At 43.9% G+C, this 19,808-nt stretch overlaps 1 protein-coding gene across 7 annotated transcripts in view; it reads left to right on the top strand.

Moving 5' to 3' along the window:
* SYCP2L (synaptonemal complex protein 2 like) overlaps nt 1–19,808 on the top strand; it is a 209,361-nt gene that overhangs the window by 41,437 nt on the left and 148,116 nt on the right. For 6 of the 7 annotated variants that reach the window (XM_069958018.1, XM_069958016.1, XM_069958019.1 and 3 more), the window contains exon 2: nt 1,295–1,348. The exons of the other annotated variant lie outside the window; for it this stretch is intronic. In XM_069958018.1, coding sequence (XP_069814119.1) covers nt 1,295–1,348 — 54 coding nt within the window. The remainder of the gene's footprint in view (nt 1–1,294; nt 1,349–19,808) is intronic. 7 annotated transcript variants of the gene reach the window in all.

Genomic DNA, 19,808 nt, shown 5'->3' with positions numbered 1-19,808 from the left:
TATATTTGTCACCTGAAAAGCAGATAAAAACAAAGAAAAAAAAACTCACCTAACACCTCGCTCCCCCGTCGCAGCTCCCTTCTCTTCTATTCTTCTGAGGTGTCGGACGGGCCCCCGGCGATGCTCAGCTTCCCAGTGGTGTCCCCGGCATTCCCGGGCAGCATATGCACAAGAGAGCTCAGTGTGCGCTGCCGGGGCTGTTACTTCCAGGTCAGGGAGCGACGCGCTCCCTGACCCGGAAGTAACAACTCCGGTGCACACAGCTCCCTGGTGCCTATGATGCCGGGGACACCACTGGGAAGCTGAGCATCGCCGGGGGCCCGTCCGACACTGACTCTTATGACCGCAAGCGAAAGAATGCTTGCGGTCACAAGGTGATCAGTGTGACGGGAACCCGCGGCGGAGGACGGCCAGGAGCAGGGGATAGATTGTTGGGCGGGGGCCCCCCTCGACGCCGGGCCAGGTCGCAGCGGCGACCCCTGCGGCTACCCCTCTGGGTGGGAAACATATTAATGCAAAAATAATTTTGGGGGAATACCCCTTTAATCATTTAAAATACTTCTAGTACGCACTACAAAAATCAAAAAGTCAAATATGCAAGGGGCCTTACAGTCACCAGGAAGTCCAATATAGTCACGTTAGCAGCCACATAGTTGTTCAGAACACATCAAAGGTAAAGCAAAATAAATGTGATTTGACCCAATCAGAAGTCTTCTTTGTCTTCATGTCTCAGTGGACATGAAGGGGTTAACCAACAGAACACATACTACTACCTTGTTGCCATTACAAAGGTTATTATATTATTTGCCATTACAGGTCTATCTTCTATTTGCCCCCTACCCCAGAAGACTTCTGATAGGATGAGATCACATTCATTTTATTTCTCCTTTGATGTATAGTATTTTTGTGTTTGTTGTGCTTCAAATGATTGTTATTATTGTGTACACCTCCCCTCCTTTACTTCTGTGATTTTCTGTATATATTTGCAGGGTACCTAGGTATGCTTGGTATATGTGATCAACAGTGAATAGGGGCATGATGTCCCAGATCTGTTTAATGGGAAATAGTAACATTTACTAAACTAGACACTATGGGGGAAATTTATTAAACATGGTGTAAAGTGAAACTGGCTCAGTTGCCCCTAGCAACCAATCAGATTCCACCTTTCATTCCCCACAACGGAGCCAGTTTCACTGTACACCATATTTGATAAATCTCCCCCATTGTGAGAGCTGACAGGACCCTGAGTATAGTTTTTGGTGATGTAAGACATCTCTATTTCTGTTTACTATAGGGGGAGGACAAATTGAATCCTGAAGAAGAAATACCCATTCCATCTGAGTATTATGTATGTAACTATATTTTATGTTCTGTACACCATTTCATTTTTGCACTGTTTCTTTATTTTACATGTGGTCACTTGAAGGTGCATGCAGATTTTCACATTATGTAACAAACATGGTACAATTTTATGTGTATGTGGGGGGTGGGGTGCAGCCAAGTCAGGGGTTGGGCATGTTGAATTTCAGTGTCTGATTCCTTTGTGTCAGCCGTTTATTCCCCATTTATGCTGGGTGCACACTACATTTCTGCAATCCGTTTTCTTTATCCGTTTTTGCAAAAACAGATAGAAAAATGTATGCATTTGTGTGCATCTGTTTTGATCCATTTTTCATTGACTTCCATTATAAACAGATCTGTTTCTAACGGACACGAAAATGAGGTCGATTGTGTTTTTGTGTACGTCAAGAAAAAAATTTATTTTTCATCCGTTTTTTTTTTTTTTTTCATTCAGTTTTTTTGCAAAAACAGATGGGGGGGGGGGGGGGGGGGGGGGGGAAGATTGCAAAAATGTATTGTGAACCCAGCATCAATGTTGAGAATACCTGCAGAGGTTTCTCCTCTTTTCTAATCCGTTCCTGGCTTTGGCTTTCAAAATCTGTCAGAAAAATCTCTCTGTTAATGCACCATAATGTGTACATTGGCCTCCTGACTGTGCCCTAACAGTGTGTGTTGGGAGTTAAAGGAATGGGGCATGTTGGGTTTCAACTACCTATTCCTTTTATTCTTTATAAATAGCTTCCTTATTAGAGAACATGCTCAGTCTGGCTGAACATGCACGTAAGTGGGGAAACGGGTGTCACAAAAGAGAACTGTCTGTGTATAACCAGCGTATGCAGCTGCAACCAGGGCTGTTGTCAAAACAACATGTGTTCTGCTGACAGAGGTTTAGCACTATGGGGGAGATTTATCAAACATGGTGTAAAGAGAAACTGGCTCAGTTGCCCCTAGCAACCAATCAGATTCCACCTTTCATTTTCCATAATGAAAAGTGGAATCTGATTGGTTGCTAGGGGCAACTGAGTCAGTTTCTCTTTACATCATGTTTGATAAATCTCCCCCATGTTTGATAAATCTCCCCCTATGTCCCTTTCATATATTTTTCTTGCACAGCTATGTCCCTGGCTGCTAGCTGTGAAGAACTCTAGCACAGTCTCTTTTGAAAGAACCTATATTACTACCTGCTTAATAAATAAAGGCAGCACTTAAAGGGGTTGTCCAGCAAAAAACTCTTTCTTTCAAATCAACTGGCGTCTGAAAGTTATATAGATTTGTAATTTACTTCTATTAAATACTTACTTATATTTCTATATAAATACTTATTAGCTACTATATGTCATGCAGGAAATGTTTTATTTTCAGCCTGACACAGTGCTCTCTGCTGACATCTCTGGCCGAGACAGGAACTGTTTAGAGCTGTCCAGGTTTTCTATGGGAATCCCTATAAAATAGTGCTTCTCAATTCCAGTTCTCAGGCCTCACCAACAGGTCATGTTTTGAAGATATCCCATACAAAGAAAACCTGTGATAATACTAAGTATAATTATCACCTGTGAAATACTAAGGAAATCCTTAAAGAGAACCAATCATGGACGAAAGTTAATTTTTTATTCCTTAATTAGATGCAAATCATAATTTAATTGACATTTTCAAATATAATTAATTATTTTTGTCTCGTTTTTGAATTATTCCCTTTTTACTTTCCTGTCTCGAGCCGGCTCTTTTCAAAAGAGCCGGCGCGAGACAGGAAACTCCCGTCATGCAGAGTGGCAGGAAAGGTTCCCATGATCCTTTGCCTGCCGCTCTGTTAACACACAGTGATCTCGCGCTATACAGCGCAAGATCGCTGTGTATTATCTAAAGTCCCTCTTCTCTAATCTATTTATGAAGATACAGACTGCCTCTGCAGTCTGTATCTTTATACTTTACCTAATCCTCTTCTTCGGTGCAGCAAGGCCGGCGGCGCCATCTTGATTACGTCACTTGCGTTCCAGCGGTGGAACGCAAGGCCCGTAATCAAGATGGCGGTGCCCGGCCTTGCGGCACTGAAGCAGAGGATAGGTAAAGTATAAAGCTACAGACTGCAAATGCAGTCTGTATCCTCATGAAGTCTATCTATAAAGATACAGACTGCCTTTGCAGTCTGTATCTTTATACTTTACCAGATCCTCTGTTCCCTGGCTGTTCCGGCGCCGCCGCCATCTTGATGACGTCACTTGCGTTCCAGCTGTGCGTTCCAGCGTGACGTCATCAAGATGGCGGCGCCGCCGAAACAGCCAGGGAACAGAGGATCTGGTAAAGTATAAAGATACAGACTGCAAAGGCAGTCTGTATCTTCATAGATAGACTTCATGAGGATACAGACTGCATTTGCAGTCTGTAGCTTTATACTTTACCAGATCCTCTGTTCCCTGGCTGTTCCGGCGACGCCGCCATCTTGATGACGTCACGCTGGAACGCACAGCTGGAACGCAAGTGACGTCATCAAGATGGCGGCGCTCACCGGAACAGCCAGGGAACAGAGGATCAGGTAAAGTATAAAGATACAGACTGCAAAGGCAGTCTGTATCTTCATGAATAGACTTAGGGAGAGATGTACTGTCATAATAGGGACAGTTATATTTAGGTGATTGGTTCTCTTTAAACATGACCTGTTGGTGAGGCCTGAGGACTGGAATTGAGAAGCACTGCTATAGAAAACCTCTCCTGTTCTGGACAGTTCCTGTCTCGGCCAGAGATAGAGATGTCAGACTGAAAATAAAACCCTTCCTGCATGACGTATAGTAGGTAATAAGTATGGGAAGACTTGAGATTCTTTAATAGAAGTAAATTACAAATCTATATAACTTTCTGACACCACTTTCTGACACCAGTTGATATGAAAGAAAAAAAAAAGATTTTCGCTAGACAACCTCTTTAACCCATAGCTGCACCAGGACGTTATTTAACGTCCTCGTGCCGCTATGGGAGTTCAGAGGGGGGTCGCGCGGCGACCACCCTCTGAACTGCCGCGATCCCGGGTGCCGCGAGTAGCCCGGGCTCGCGGCTATTAGCGGGCACGGTCCGATCGCCGTGCCCGCTAATTAAGTACTTAGAAGCAGCTGTCAAAGTTGACAGCTGCTTCTAAATACTTGCGGTTACACATCCCTGGTGGTCTAGTGGGGGGATCGCCCCCCTGCGGCGCGATTGCGGGGGGGCGATCCCTGCATCCATACCGGGCCGGGGTCTGCTCCGTAATGGCGCTGATCCCGGCTCGGCATTCTATTGCTTTTGGCTGCAGCAGCCAAAAGTAATAGAACACCGATCTCATGGATTCATGCAGTATAACTATACTGCATGGATCTCTATGAGAGATCAGAGTGCATATACTAGAAGCCCCCCAGGGGGGCTTCTAGTATATGTCTAAAGTAAAAGAAAAAAGTATTTTTAATAACACAAAACCCCCTCCCCTAATAAAAGTCTGAATCACCCCCCTTTCCCCATTTTATAAATAAAAATAAATAAATAAATTAATAAACAAACATGTTTGCTATCGCCGCGTGCGTAATCGCCCGAACTATTAATTAATCACATTCCTGATCTCACACGGTAAACGGCGTCAGCGCAAAAAAATCCCAAAGTGCAAAATTGCGCATTTTTGGTCGCATCAAATCCAGAATAATTGTAATAAAAAGCGATCAAAAAGTCATATATGCGCAATCAAGGTACCGATAGAAAGATCACATCATGGCGCAAAAAATGACACCTCACACAGACCCATAGACCAAAGGATAAAAGCGCTATAAGCCCGGGAATGGAGCGATTTTAAGGAACGTATATTGGTTAACAACGGTTTGAATTTTATACAGGCCATCAGATACAATATAAGTTATACATGTTACATATCGTTTTAATCGTAACGACTTGAGGAACATGCATAACAAGTCAGTTTTACCCCAGGGCGAATGGCGTAAAAACACATTTCCCCCAAATAAAAGAAATGCGTTTTTTTTTTTTCAATTTCACCACACATATAATTTTTTTTCTGGTTTCCCGGCACATTTTAGGCAAAAATTACATCTGCCTTAGCAAAGTACAATTAGTTGCGCAAAAAATAAGGGCTCATTTGGGTCTCTAGGTGGAAAAATGCAGGCGCTATGGCCTTATATACACGAGGAGGGAAAAACGAAAACGCAAAAATGAAAACTGGCTGTGTCCCCTAAGGGTTAACCCCTTAGGGACCAAGCCTATTTGGTCCTAAATGACCAGGCTCATTTTTCTAAATCTGACGCTTTAACGTATGCTATTGATTCTGAGATTGTTTTTTTTGTAACATATGGTACTTTATGTTAGTGGCAAAATTTGGTCACTGTCTTGTGTTTTTTTGTGTGAAAAACATCAAAATATCATGAAAAATTTGCACTTTACAAACTTTGAAATTCTTTGCTTCTAAAAAAAGAAAGTCACATGACAAAAATTAGTAAGTCACATTATGAATATGTCCTCTTTATTCTGGCTTCATTTCGTAAACATATTTCACTTTTTTAGGGTGTTACGGGGCTTAGAAATGTATCAGCAAATTATGAAATTTTCATGAAATTTACAAAACTGATTTTTTTTTTTAGGCACCAGTTCTTTTTTTAAGTTGATTTAGGAGGCTTGTATACTGGAAACCCCCATAAGTGACCCCATTTTGGAAACTAGACACCTTTAAAGAATTAATCTAAGGGTATAATGAGCATTTTAACCCTACAGGGGCTGGAGGAAAGTATTCACAATTAGGCCGGAAAAAAATGAAAAATAGAAATTTTCCAATAATATATTAAGATTAAAGTATCTAATTTTCATAAGCAACATGAGAGAAAATGCACCCCAAATTTTCTAATGCAGGTTCTCCTGAGTACAATGGTACCCCATATGTGGGCATAAACCACTGTATGGGCACACAGCGGGGCTCAGAAGGGAAGGAGCGACAATTAGCATTTCCAGAATTTTCTGAGCGCCAGGTGCGTTTGCAGCTCCCCTGTAGTGTCAGCAGAATAGAACCCCTGCAAAAGTCACCCCATTTTGGAAAGTACACCACTCAAAGAATACATCTTGGGGTGTGGTAACCATTTTGACCCCACAGGTATTAGAGGAAAGTATTCAAAACTAAACTTTGAATACTAACTAAACTGAATTTTTCTAATAACATGTTTGTTTAGTTTGAAATTTCTCAATTTCACGAGGAACAGGGGAGAAAACTCACCCCAATATATGTAACGCAGGTTCTCCTGAGTAGAACAGTACCCCATACGTGGGCATAAACCACTGTATGGGCACACAGCAGGGCTCAGGGAAGGAGTGTCATTTTAGTTAAAGGCAATATGTGGGTGTTAACTGGCTATCTGGGGTGGTAATGGACAATCTCGGGGTGTTTACTGGCTATCTGAGGTTGCGAAAGGGAATCTGGTGTGGTTATGGGCAATCTGGGGTGGTTACAAGCAGTCTGTGCCAATCTGGGGTGGTTACGGGCAATCTGGGGTGTTTACTGGCTATCTGGAGGTGTTTACTGGCTATCTGGGGGTGTTTACTGGCTATCTGTGGTGGTTACAGGCTGTCTGCGATGGTTACGGGCAATCTGGGTGGTTACAGGTCCCTAGGGTTAATTCTGGGGACAGGGGGGGGGGGGCATGTTTTCATCTCCTCTCACTGTGGATTCACTGTGAGAAGACATGAAAGCGTTCAGCTGTGCTGGCAATGTTTGTTACCGGTGGCCGCAGTTATACTGGTAATAACAGCGATCGCCGGTGAGGGGACTGGCCGGGACTGACCCCACATTCTACCCCAACCCCTCAGCGACCTCCGATAGCTGAGAGGAGGGGGCTGCGGGCATTTCCGGCGCAGTTGCACTATTCTGCACCATCGCCATAAAGAGCTGATGGCAGCAGTATAGAGCCCATTAGTGATCGCCGTAAAAATCCGTATCGGCGGTCACTAATAACATAATACATGTATTCTCTGGGTCACTACGGTTACGGTGATACCACATTTGTATAGGTTTTTTTAACTATTATCACTTTGGCGCAATAGAAACTATCTTCCTAGCAAAAACCCACAAAAATTGTCGCCACATTGCAAGATCCATAGCGTTCTTATCTTTTGCACGACAGAGCTGGTTTTGGGCTTATTTTTTTGCGGGAAGATCTGTTGTTTCTATTAATACCAAGTTTTATATGTATATGACTTTTTGATCTCTTTTATAACGTATTTTCTAAAGTAGATTGATAAAATACTGCTATTCTGGTACTGTTTTTTTTATTTAATTTTTACAGCGTGTGTCGTGTGGTGTAATTATTCATATAGTTTTATAGATTGGGTCGTTACGAATGTAACTATACCAAAATATGTATATGATTTGTCTTATGTTTTTGATCACTTTTATGTTAAATTTTATTGTGTAGGGGGAATGTAATGTATTTTTATTATTGGGGGGGGGGGGGCTGTGTTGTGTTCGGTGCACACTTTTTAAACTGCTCGGAGCGGTCAGGAGGCAGTTACAGGAGGGTGTCAGCGGTCACACTGACCGCTGATACATGCTCTGCTGCCGCCGACGGGGGGTAATTTATTCCGATGCGCCCGCCGTTAAAAGGCGTACGCATCGGAATAAAGCCCATTAGTGGCCGCCGTGAATATGCGTGCAGCGGTCACTAAGGGGTTAAACAGTACAATGTAACTCAGTCAATCACTCTTCTGTGAAATCCGCCTGTCCAGTTATGAAGTAACACTGATTGTGCACAATCACTGTGTGGTGTGATCCCCCGGTTATGGTGTTGTCGGAGGATTGGCCGGTCACCTGCTAGGTGGTGAAGTGTGACTCCACTGCGGTGGTGGTCGGCCCAGATACAGCTGGACCTTGAGGTGGCGTGACGCCAGTGCGGGGTAGGCACACAGGTGTGATGGCACGCCTGCTTTTATTTTAGATGGACGGTTGTTCCTTTTCCCCTGTGGTCACTGTCCTGCCGGGCTGCTATGGAGTTCCTTGGGATAGTGTAATCATGGATAGTGTAATCATGGACCCTCCCGGACTATTGGATCTGCCACCTACAGAAAGGGGAAGTGTCCCAAGGTGGCAATGTGTTGTGCTGTGTCGGTGTAAGGCGAAAGATCACAAAATCTCTTTATGATAAATAAGTTGGGTTTTACTAGACAGGTCTTGCTGGAGCAGGATACACTATTAGGGTGCTAAAACACACGACCGATGCGCAGCAGATACGCAGCAGATTTGATGCTGTGTTCAGTTATAAACATCAAATCTGCTGCGTATCGCAGCAGAAAATTCACTGCAATACGGTGTGTGTGTTAGCACTCTTATGGTGTTTCTCTTGATAAAGAACGAAATAATACACTTGATAACACTTGATAGACAAATACTTGACAATACAGCAACCGAATCTGCGACAGGAATACAGTGTAGAGCACAGACGTTCTGACTAGGCAGCTGGAGGAGTGATACAGAGAATCAGAGTAGCAGAGAGGAGGATGTCGTAAGAGTCTCAACCCAAATATTACTGTGCTCTGCCAGGATGTTGGAGGATGAGGTAGAGGAATACTTAGAAGAGGAAGAAGGACACCTGTGCCCGTGTTTTGACCTTTTGTTAGTCTTCACACCACCCTTTGCCCACTAGATTTAGCTGAACCGTCCTAGAGGGTGACACAGGCCCCAGACCTTGTTACCTGGCATGAGCGGAATGCTGAGGGTTCCCTGCTGACAACCATGCTGCGAGATAGAGCAAAGTTGCGCAAAGCCTAGGAACTCTATCTGGATCAGTTCCTAGCTTTTGTGGATACTGTCCTGCTCAGTTATTCTCCTAGTCCACGGCAAGGGTTGAGGTTGTCTCTGACTTGTCCTCTCCTGAGAGGGGTTTAACACTGCATAGTGTCGTGTAGCGTTTCTGACAAGAAAACTGTTAGCTAGAACCTTGTATGGGTAGGAAGCAAGATATGACACAGCTAAGACTGAACTTTGGGGGTACAGGGACCTGGCAGAGGGCCAGGCCCCAGAGAGGACCTCTGTAGAGAGCTATCTAGCTTGCGTCCTTCCTCTACAATGTCCAAAACGAAAGACCTATGCACTTCCTCTACCCATGTGACTTCCTTCCTCAGCGTAACTAACATGCGCTGTGACTGGGTGAAGAGTGCAATAGAAGAAGTAAAGAGAGAGGTGATACAGAACAGATTCCTGTTGGTTTGCAGACCCATGTGACATACAAATAAACAATAACCCTTCACACTCCAGCTGTGCAGTATCTCAATATACATATCTAACATAGCGACATCTAATGGCGAAACTCTATCACTACTTTCATCACCACATAAGTACAATAAGTACAGACTTTTACGAAGAGTGTATATAGTAGTAACATCCATGGTAGGACACCACAACTGAATAAATTGGAGACTGTCAATCACATGTAACAAAAATACTATCGCAGCAGCATGCAATAATCTAAAAACATTATTCTTCGATGCACATTAAAAAATCCAGAAAAAAATTCACAAGATATGGAGATAAGGAGTTTGTGATCACTCAGTCACCTATCAGTTGTAAGCCAACCTTATAATAGGATCTAGGCAAGAAAAATACACAAATCACTGCACACAATAGGGCTGCTAGTTACAATGAACAAACACTCGACAAGCAATAATAGCTTATTAGATGACAGTTCGGTTCTAAATGTCATCTATGTGGTCCTCTAGATAGTTATAGTGGTATGGTGCAGTTAACAGTCACTACACACTTACCAATTCCTGGTGGAAAGCACCGCCTTCAATATGGCCATATTGAAGGCTCACGCGCATGCTCGGAAAGGTGCAATGATATGTTTGCGCATTATCGATGCGGACTTTCGGCTAGATGCGTGTCAAACTGGAGCACACTCCGGTAGACCCAGCCACTGCTTCATTATACTGGGAATGTGCTGGTGGATCTGGGGAATACGAACTAATAGCGAGTATGACTAATAGAAACAACCAGGGGGCGGCCAGTGCAAGGACAAATGAGAAATAAACATTAAGCCATTACACTTAGCCTATGCTAAGAAATTACTACTGAATAATGGGGTGCCCCAATCTTGGTCAGGGCTCAGGTGGAGGCATACATGTGGGATATGCCAGTAGTATATAGCGCTGCGGAATCTGTTGGCGCTATACAAATATTCAAATTATTATTAGACAATATAACAAAAGAGGTACTATCACGTACTGATATAAAATGGCTGAACACCATTAGGTCCTAGTTTTGAAAAGAGGGGAATCACAATAACTGAAAACAGGACAACGAATCTGGAGGACATCAAAAAATCTCCTCCCTTAGGGAAAGGAGGGAAAAGAAGGCAAGGGGAAAAGGAGGGGGGGGAGGAAGGATAACCGAGGTGATGGCTACGTGCCTATAAAACAAGTATAAGTTAATCTATCATTTAATCCATTTCGTATTCGGGAGTGAAACCTATAGATGGATTCAGTGTCTTTTTGTAGAATCCTTCTGTCCCAGTCCCCTCCCCGTACTAATGGGTGGATCCTCTCTATGATCGAAAATCTGAGACACCTCGAATCTTCATCGTGTACGGTATTAACATGACGCGCTGCTGGTGTGTCTCTCTCATCTCTGATATCTTCCAAATGTTCATGAACCTGTCTCCTAAACTCACGTTTAGTTTTACCCACGTACTCTAAAGGACATGTGCAAGTACATAGGTAGACAACCCCCTTGGTTTTACAATTCATCAAGTCACTTATCGTGAAGGTTTCCCCCATGCATACACAAGTGTTGTAGGAGATAGTGAATACACAGGGACAGGCCCGACAAGTGCCACATTTAAACTTGTCAGTTGTCCTATTTTTAAGCCAGTTGGGTGAGGGAAAAGGGCGTTCATTATGACTGTACACCAATCTGTCTCACAGACTCCTCCCTGGGACGTTGGGTGATGAAATATCTGGATCTGCCCGAAGTATTGGCCAATACTTTTTAAGGATCCCCATAATTGGTCCAGATTGATTGTTATACGTTCCAATCAGTCTGAGTATATTGGGCGTCATTTCTAGGAACCAAAAGTTCTCGTCGGTTTCTCTCTCTAGCACAGTTGAATGTTGTCCTGAGAGTGTTCTGTGGATACCCTCTGTCTAAATCTCTGTTGGAGACTTCTAGCTTGAACAAAGAACTCCTCCTTCTGGGAACAGTTACGCAGATATTGACCTTAGGAATCCCATTGTGCAGGAACCTTGGGTGGTAACTGTCCCAGTGGAGCAGACTGTTCGTGGCAGTACACGTTCTGTAGAGAGTAGAGTTCAAGTGTCCTTCATGTTTGAAAATCTGGAGATTGAGGAATGCAATGCTCTCCATCTGAATTTCATGCGTGAACCTCAGACCTATACTATTGATGTTGATTTGTCTCAAAAATTCAATAAAATCTGCCTCGTGTCATCCCATAATAGCAGGATGTCATCGATATATCATAAGATAATATCTTGGTGGTCCATCAGACTTTCTCGGCCGGGAAAATAACCGTATCCTCCCACCAACCCAGGAGGAGGTCCGCATAGGTGGGGGCACAAGGGCTCCCCATAGCGGTTCCCCTGAGTGGGTGCTAGAACTTGCCATCAAGCACAAAAATAATTATGATTTAAAAAAACGGTCAACCAGTTGTACGATAAACTCGTTATGTGCGCTAAACTGGCTACCCCTAGATTTTAGGAAATATTTCACTACGTATAGTGCCTTGTCATGGGGGATCGAACTATACGATGCCTCCACGTCAATACTGGCCAATAGAGTCTGGGATTCCACCTTGATGGACATTTTATTCAAAGGGTCCATGCTGTCCCTTGTATAGGATGGTAGGGCTGTTACAAATTTATGGAGAACCTTATGGACGTAGAGGCTTGCATTTTAAATAATTGAATCCACTCCTGACACTATGGGTCTCCCACGTAGTGGGTCAATCCCCTCGTGTATTTTGAGGAGCCCATAGAAATTAGCCAGTTGCGGTGTCCGAGGAAACATGAACATTAGCTCATTTCTGGGGATGAGTTTCTTCTCAAAACCACCTTGTAGGATATCCCTCAATCCGTTAGATACAGATGTGTGGGATCCCCTTCCAGGATCTCATAACAACCTCTATCATTAAGAATGTTGTAACACATCTTACCATAATGGGTGTGATCCATGAGTACAAGGTTGCCCCCCTTATCTGAGGGCTTAAGGAGTCACTGTTGTTTTTTTTTTTGTTGCAGAAATCAATAGTCCAGGCATTTTTTAGGAAACATTGGAATTGGGTTTATTAGCCAAATATGCCATTATCTGCATTTAAAAAGCCTTTTCCCAGGTCCCCCCCTCCCTCCTCTTTTCCATCCACTGCAAAAAATCTGGAAATTGTGACTTGTTGCATCAGACGTACCCAGTCTGTTCTAGGGAGAGGTGAGAGGGGAGGGGGGAGGAGGAAGGAGGAAGAAGGGAGTTAGTCGACAGCAGAAAGCAGTTAACAGAGGATTACAGGCACGGAGCTGGGTGAACACTGTAATCAGAGCTCAGAGAGGTCAGTGGTGGCTGTCAGAGGAAATAGAGGGTGATGTATTTGTAGATTAACTCTTTGTTGTCCTGTTTTGGTCTTTTATTTAGCTCTCTCCATAGGAGAACAATGAAGACAGGGGGGAGAGCTTCAAACTGCTTTTTCATGATAAAAATGCATTTTTTGGCTAATAAACACAATTACAAAGTTTCTTAAAATCGCCTGGACTATTGATTTCTGCAAAAAAAAATTCACAACAGTGACACTTTAACCTCTTAATGATGATTGTATCATCATCCTCCAGTGCAATCAATGCCTGCAACTCCTCCGAGGACAGATTATTCATAAATTCTTTTCTCGGGTGCAAATCCTCGATCTCCTTACACACCATTTGTAAAAAAAAAAAATTTTTTTAAAAAGACAAATTTGGTAAGCTCTCCTAGAACACCATTCACACTAGGCAGGAGCACGTAGCTATGGCTGAAGTTGCAAACACACAAAAACACAAAAAAAAATAATAAAAAAATGCAACAGCTCACCGCAATGGCAACATACAGACCCACTACAGACATGAAAATAGTTAAAAGCAGCCCCCCCAACTGCAAAAAAAAACTTCCACAAAAGTAATGAGGCTCTTGGTTACCATTTGAAAATGGTGTGAACTACCCCACCACGTTACGGTGGCCTCATGAACGGGGCAGTCCTACACTGTACTATGGCCTCTCCATGGCATGAAATACGCCTATGCTCTGGGCATGCAAGATCTGTCTTATACCGGCACAAGTAATTACACCACCTGGGTGGGATAGGTGGAGTGCACGACCAGGTAGAGGCAGCCACTCCCCCATCTGGAACACAGAAAAAAAAGACAAATTTGGTCAGCTCTCCTAGAACACCATCCACACTAGGCAGGAGCATGATGCTATGGCTGAAGTTGTAAACACACAAAAACACAAAAAAAATGCAACAGCTCACTGCAATGGCAAGATACAGACTCACTATAGACTTTCTAAAAGATATCCAGGTATTCAGTATTGTCAATCGGGGGCAACCTTGTAAGAAAATAACTGAGCTCGGTAAATGGCCCCTCCCCAGGAGATCTCTGGCCTTCTTCCCAAAAATCTGCCAAGAGCTGTATATATGTGGGAGATCTTCCATACTAACCCCTAATTCTAAGCAGGTATGAAGGTCATGATGTTTAAAGAACTTGTGCCACTTAAGTTTCCTGATAAACAGGTTTAGATCTTTCACCCAAGTAAACGGATTAATCTCTTCAGGACATATGCTGTACCCATACTGCATATGTCCAGAAGAGGAGTTCAGAGGGGGGCCGTGCCGCGATCCCAACTGCTCCCACTAATTAAGACTGTTAGAAGCAGCTGTCAAACATGAACAAAGGATAAACCTTTCTTTAATAGTTGTTGTTCCATTAGAGTCAATGTTCAATATGGCGGTGTGTTTCACAGGGAATGGGGAATTGGAAAGCGTGTAGTGACTGTTAACTGCACAATACCACTATCATGATCTAGGGGACCACATAGATGAAATTTGGATCCGGGTGCCAAACGGCAGGTTTCTGGTGTGGTTGACGGGCTGCTGTGTCTATTCCAGACATGTGCGTTCCAAGCTGGGAGGCAAGTGAACTGAAACGACATATAGTGTCACAAAATTCAGGCACTACTACATTACCACTTTTACTGACAAGTACAGACTTTTGCGAAGGGTGTAACCATTAACACCTGTGGTGGGACACCACAAGCATACATCACCTGCTCCAGGCTCCTGCTTACTTCAGGGCTTCCTGGCATCTCCCGATGGTCAGCCAATCAGTGTGCTGCCCCGCTGCAGTGCAATCAAGCAGGAGCCTGTAGCAGATGATGTATACTCAGGGGCCGCGGGGGTTAACGGCGCTGAGTTTCACAAAAGTTGCTCAGGTAGTGCAGCTCCTCCAGGATGGCACATTAATGTGAGCTGTGGCAAAAAGGTTGGCTGTGTCTGTCAGTACAGTGTCCAAAGCATGGAGCAGATACCAGGAGCATGAAGGGGGCCATAGGAAAGCAACAACCCAGCAGCAGGACCGCTGCTTCCGCCTTTGTACAAAGAGGAACAGTTCCAGAGTCATTCAAAATGACCTACAGCAAGCTACTAATATCCATGTGTTTGCTGTAACTGTCAGAAACAGACTCCATGAATGTTGTATGAGGGCCCTATGTTCACAATTCGGTGTGGTACATAGAGCCCAACACTGTGCAGGGCAAATGGCATTTACCAGAGAACACCAAAAATTGAGAGATTTGACATTAGCACCCATTGCTCTTCATTGATGAGACCAGGTTCACACTGAGCACATGTGACAGAGTCTGGAGATGCTAGGGAGAATGTTTTGATGCCTGCAACATCCTCGAGGATGACCAGTTTCGCAGTGGGTCAGTAATGGTGTGGGAAGGCATTCTTTGGAGGGCCCCATAGCCCTCCTTATGCTAGCCAGAGGTACCATGACTGCCATTAGGTACTGGGATGTGATCCTCATACCCATTGTGAGACCACACACAAGTTCTGTGTGCCATGGGTTCCCTCTAATGTATGGCAATGCAAGGCCTCATGTGGCTGTAGTGTGTCAGAAGTTCTAGCATAATGAAGGCATTGATACTATGGACTGGTCTGCCCATTCCCCAGACCTGACTCTATCAAGCACATCTGGAACATCATGTCTCGTTCCATTCACCAACATTACATTTGCCCCACAGACTGTCCAGGAGTTGAATGGGAGTTAATCTAGGTCTAGGAGAAAATGTTATAAGAGAATGTTGGAGGGCACATGGAGGTCACACACACTACTAAGCCTCATTTCCTTGTCTTTAAGGAATTTTCACTAAAGTTGGAACAGCCTGTAACTTGATTTTCCATTTTGAGTATCCAAATTTAGACCTCCATGGGATATTAATTTTGATTTACATTGATAATTTTTATGTTTGACTGTTCTCAACATATTCCACTGTGTAATCATCAAAGATTTACAACTAGAATATTTCATTAATTGAGACATAGGATGTTGTATTTTAGTGTTACCTTTTATTTTTTGAGCAGTGTATATTACAGACTCTCCGCATGAGGTGGCTGGGAATGCTGTTCTTAAAGGGAAAAACTAGATTTGTGGGTCCTTTCTTCTCAACATCAGTGGGATTCCCAGTAACTAGACCCCCCCCCCAAGAAACACACAACCTTGATCAGAGAGTGATGACAGATCCTAAAGTGGTGTCCCACTAGGGGTGCAAAAGTCTGTACTTATTGTATTATCATTATGATTAAAGTAGTATCCAAGTTCACCTCTAGATGTCGCTATGTTATGTATATGGAAGCTGCACAGCCGAAGGATTGCAAAGGGTTATTGTTTTCATGTTTCACCAGACTCTGTAGACCAGTAGTATTTCTGCTTTCTTCTTTCCTATCATCTCCCTTCTTTCTTTTTATGTTGCACTCTTTCACCCACTCATAGCGCACCATACACGCTAAGGAGGAAGTGAGTCACACAGGAGACAGGAAGAGAAGAGTCTTTCGTTCTGGACATTGTAGAGGAAGGACACAAGCCAGATAGCTTTTCACAGTGGTCCTATCTGGGCCCCGGCCCTCTGCCAGGTCCCCGTATCCAAGTCAGTCTTAGTCAGGAACCCACATGGGAAGGACACAAGACAGCACATCTCTCACAACCTCTTCACCAGTGATACTTCAAAGCACTATGCACTGTTAAACTCCTCTTAGGAGAGGACTAGCCAGAGTCAACCTCAACCCACGCCGTGGACAAGAAGTCACAGAGCAGGACAGTATCCACAACAGAGCCAAAGAGCAGGACAGTATCCACAACAGAGCCAAAGAGCAGGACAGTATCCACAACAGAGCCAAAGAGCCAGGAACTGATCCAGACAGAGCAAAGTTGCAGTAGTCTATGAACTGTCTCGCAGCATGAATGTCAGCAGGAAACCCTCAGCATTCCGCTCATCCCAGGTAACAAGGTCTGTGGCCTGTGTCGCCCATTAGGAAGGTTCAGCCAAGTCTAGTGGGCATAAGGTGGTGTGAAGACTGAAGTCAAAGGTCAATACACGGGCACAGGTGTTCTTCTTATTCTTATTCTAAGTAGTCTACCTCCTCCTCCAACATCCTGGGTTGACTCTCAAGGCATCCTCCTCTCTGCTACTCTATTTCTTGTGTTAGTTAGCACAACTCAACCAACACAACTATATACTACTCTGCACTTATACTACAGATCTGGTCATTCTATTACCAAGTGTTTATTGGAACTCTGTCAAGTGTGTCAAGCTAGCAGCCGGTCCACATCGGCTATGGGGCGAGCTCTGCTTGTGAACCCGCGCCATAGCCCGGGACCGCGCCAGGGCGTACATTTACACCGTCCTGCCTTAAGGCCCAGACAGTGAGGGCGTAAATGTAAGCCCGCGGTTGTTAAGGGGTTAATGAACTCTAAGGGATGTGTAACATGCAGTTTAACCCCTAGACGACCCAGGGCGTATAGTTACGCCATGGAAGTCTGTCCCCAGACGACCTATTGCGTAACTGTACGCCCTGGGTGTTTCTCCCGCTATAAAGCGCGCTCCGGAGCGGAGCGCGCTTCACAGCAGGTGGGGGCCGGCTGCAATAAGCAGCCGGGACCTCACCGGTAATGACACGCTGCAGCGATCGCGCTGCCGCGTGTCATTAACTCCTTAAACGCCGCGTTTAAGTGTAAGTGACAGGGGGAGTCCCCTGTCACTTACCGATCGGGACCCCCGCAGTGTGACTGCGGGGGTCCTGATCGGTAAAACGGACTGCCGGAGGTCTCTCACCTGCCTCCGTGCGGTCCGATCGGCGATCTGCTACACTGAGCCTGCACAGGCAGGCTCAATGAGCAGATCGCCGATAACACTGATCAATGCTATGCCTATGGCATAGCATTCATCAGTGTAGAAATCAAACTAATGTATGTAAAAGTCCCCCAAAGGGACTTCAAATGTGTAAAAAAAAAAAAAAGTTAAAAACACTAATACACTACCCCAAAACCCCTCCCCCAATAAAAGTTGAAATCACCCCCCTTTCCCATTATATAAATAAAACATATAAAAATAAATAAACAAATAAACATATAATATACCGTAGCGTGCGTAATTGTCCGATCTATTAAAATATAACAAGCGTCATTGCGAACGGTAAACGGCGTACACGAAAAGAGGGAAAAAAGTGCGCGGATTACCGATTTTATGTTACATTATATATAAAAAAAATTAATAAAAAGTGATCAAAACGTCCGATCTTCACAAATATGGTATTAATAAAAACTAGAGATCATGGCGGAAAAAATGACACCCCACACAGCCTCATAGGTGAAAAAATAAAATCGTTATAAGCGTCACAATAGGCCCATTTTATTTATAATTAATTGCCAAAAAAAAGGATTTCATTTAAAAAAATTTATAACATTAGAGAATCTGTGTAAACCTGCATATGGTTCTGTTCGGACTGACCTATAGAGTAATAATATCATGTCGCTTTTACCATATAGTGCATTACGTAGACACAGGAACCCCCCAAACGTTACCATATTGCATTCTTTTTTGCGATTTCACCAATTTATATCTTCATAAATAATATATTTGAAATTCCATCATACACGTTATGGTAAAATGAATGACGCCATTACAAAGTACAACTATTCCTGTAACAAATAAGCCCTTACATGGCTTGTAGATAAAAAACTGAAAGTGCTAGAGGTCTTAGAAGGGGAGGAGGGAAAAACGGAAACCATAAGATCAAAATTTGCGCGGTCCACTGGGTTATTTTGGACCTGGTCCTCAAAGGGTTAATGCATGTGACCATAACTGTAGATACAACCTGAATGGCTGGTCACCACTCTATAGAATATTATCTTGTGTCCCGCCACTGGTGTTCTTTTCTCTTCTCTTATGCACCTGTCGCAAAAGCTTGTTTCTCCAGGTTAAGTGATGATGAACGGTGCTTTGAAGTTTCACCACTAGATGTCAGTATCTTTTATATGTGTATTGTTATGTGTTGCACAGCTAAAGAGGTTCATGGGTTAATGTTTTATGTATACCATGGGCTCTTATTGACCAATTGGAGGTGCTTTCTATGTCTAACCTATTATGTTCTTTATTTCTGCACACACTCATCCCCACCACTCACAGGGTAGATTACTTAGCCCCTGTAGGAAGTTAGTTGCCTGGTGGAGGAAGTGCAGTTCAGTCTTATCCAGATTCCAGGCTTATGCCAGGACCTTTGTCCGGGACCAAATTAGTTCAGTCTAGTCTGAGACACATGTGCATGCAGATGCAGCTAGAGACAACAAGTACTTGTGTATATGCACTCACTGGCCACTTTATTAGGTACACCATGCTAGTAACGGGTTGGACCCCCTTTTGCCTTCAGAACTGCCTCAATTCTTCGTGGCATAGATTCAACAAGGTGCTGGAAGCATTCCTCAGAGATTTTGGTCCATATTGACATGATGGCATCACACAGTTGCCGCAGATTTGTCGGCTGCACATCCATGATGCGAATCTCCCATTCCACCACATCCCAGGTAGGCTGTGGCGTTGCAATGATGCTCAATTGGTACCAAGGGGCCCAAAGAGTGCCAAGAAAATATTCCCCACACCATGACACCACCACCACCAGCCTGAACCATTGATACAAGGCAGGATGGATCCATGCTTTCATGTTGTTGACGGCAAATTCTGACCCTACCATCCGAATGTTGCAGCAGAAATCGAGACTCATCAGACCAGGCAACGTTTTTCCAATCTTCTACTGTCCAATTTCGATGAGCTTGTGCAAATTGTAGCCTCAGTTTCCTGTTCTTAGCTGAAAGGAGTGGCACCCGGTGTGGTCTTCTGCTGCTGTAGCCCATCTGCCTCAAAGTTCGACGTACTGTGCATTCAG

This window comes from Dendropsophus ebraccatus, chromosome 2 (assembly GCF_027789765.1).
Source record: "Dendropsophus ebraccatus isolate aDenEbr1 chromosome 2, aDenEbr1.pat, whole genome shotgun sequence".
In the NCBI taxonomy this organism is placed as follows: Eukaryota; Metazoa; Chordata; class Amphibia; order Anura; family Hylidae; genus Dendropsophus; species Dendropsophus ebraccatus.
The sequence above is the reverse complement of the archived record's forward strand: the minus strand, read 5'-3'. Positions and strand labels throughout refer to the sequence as shown.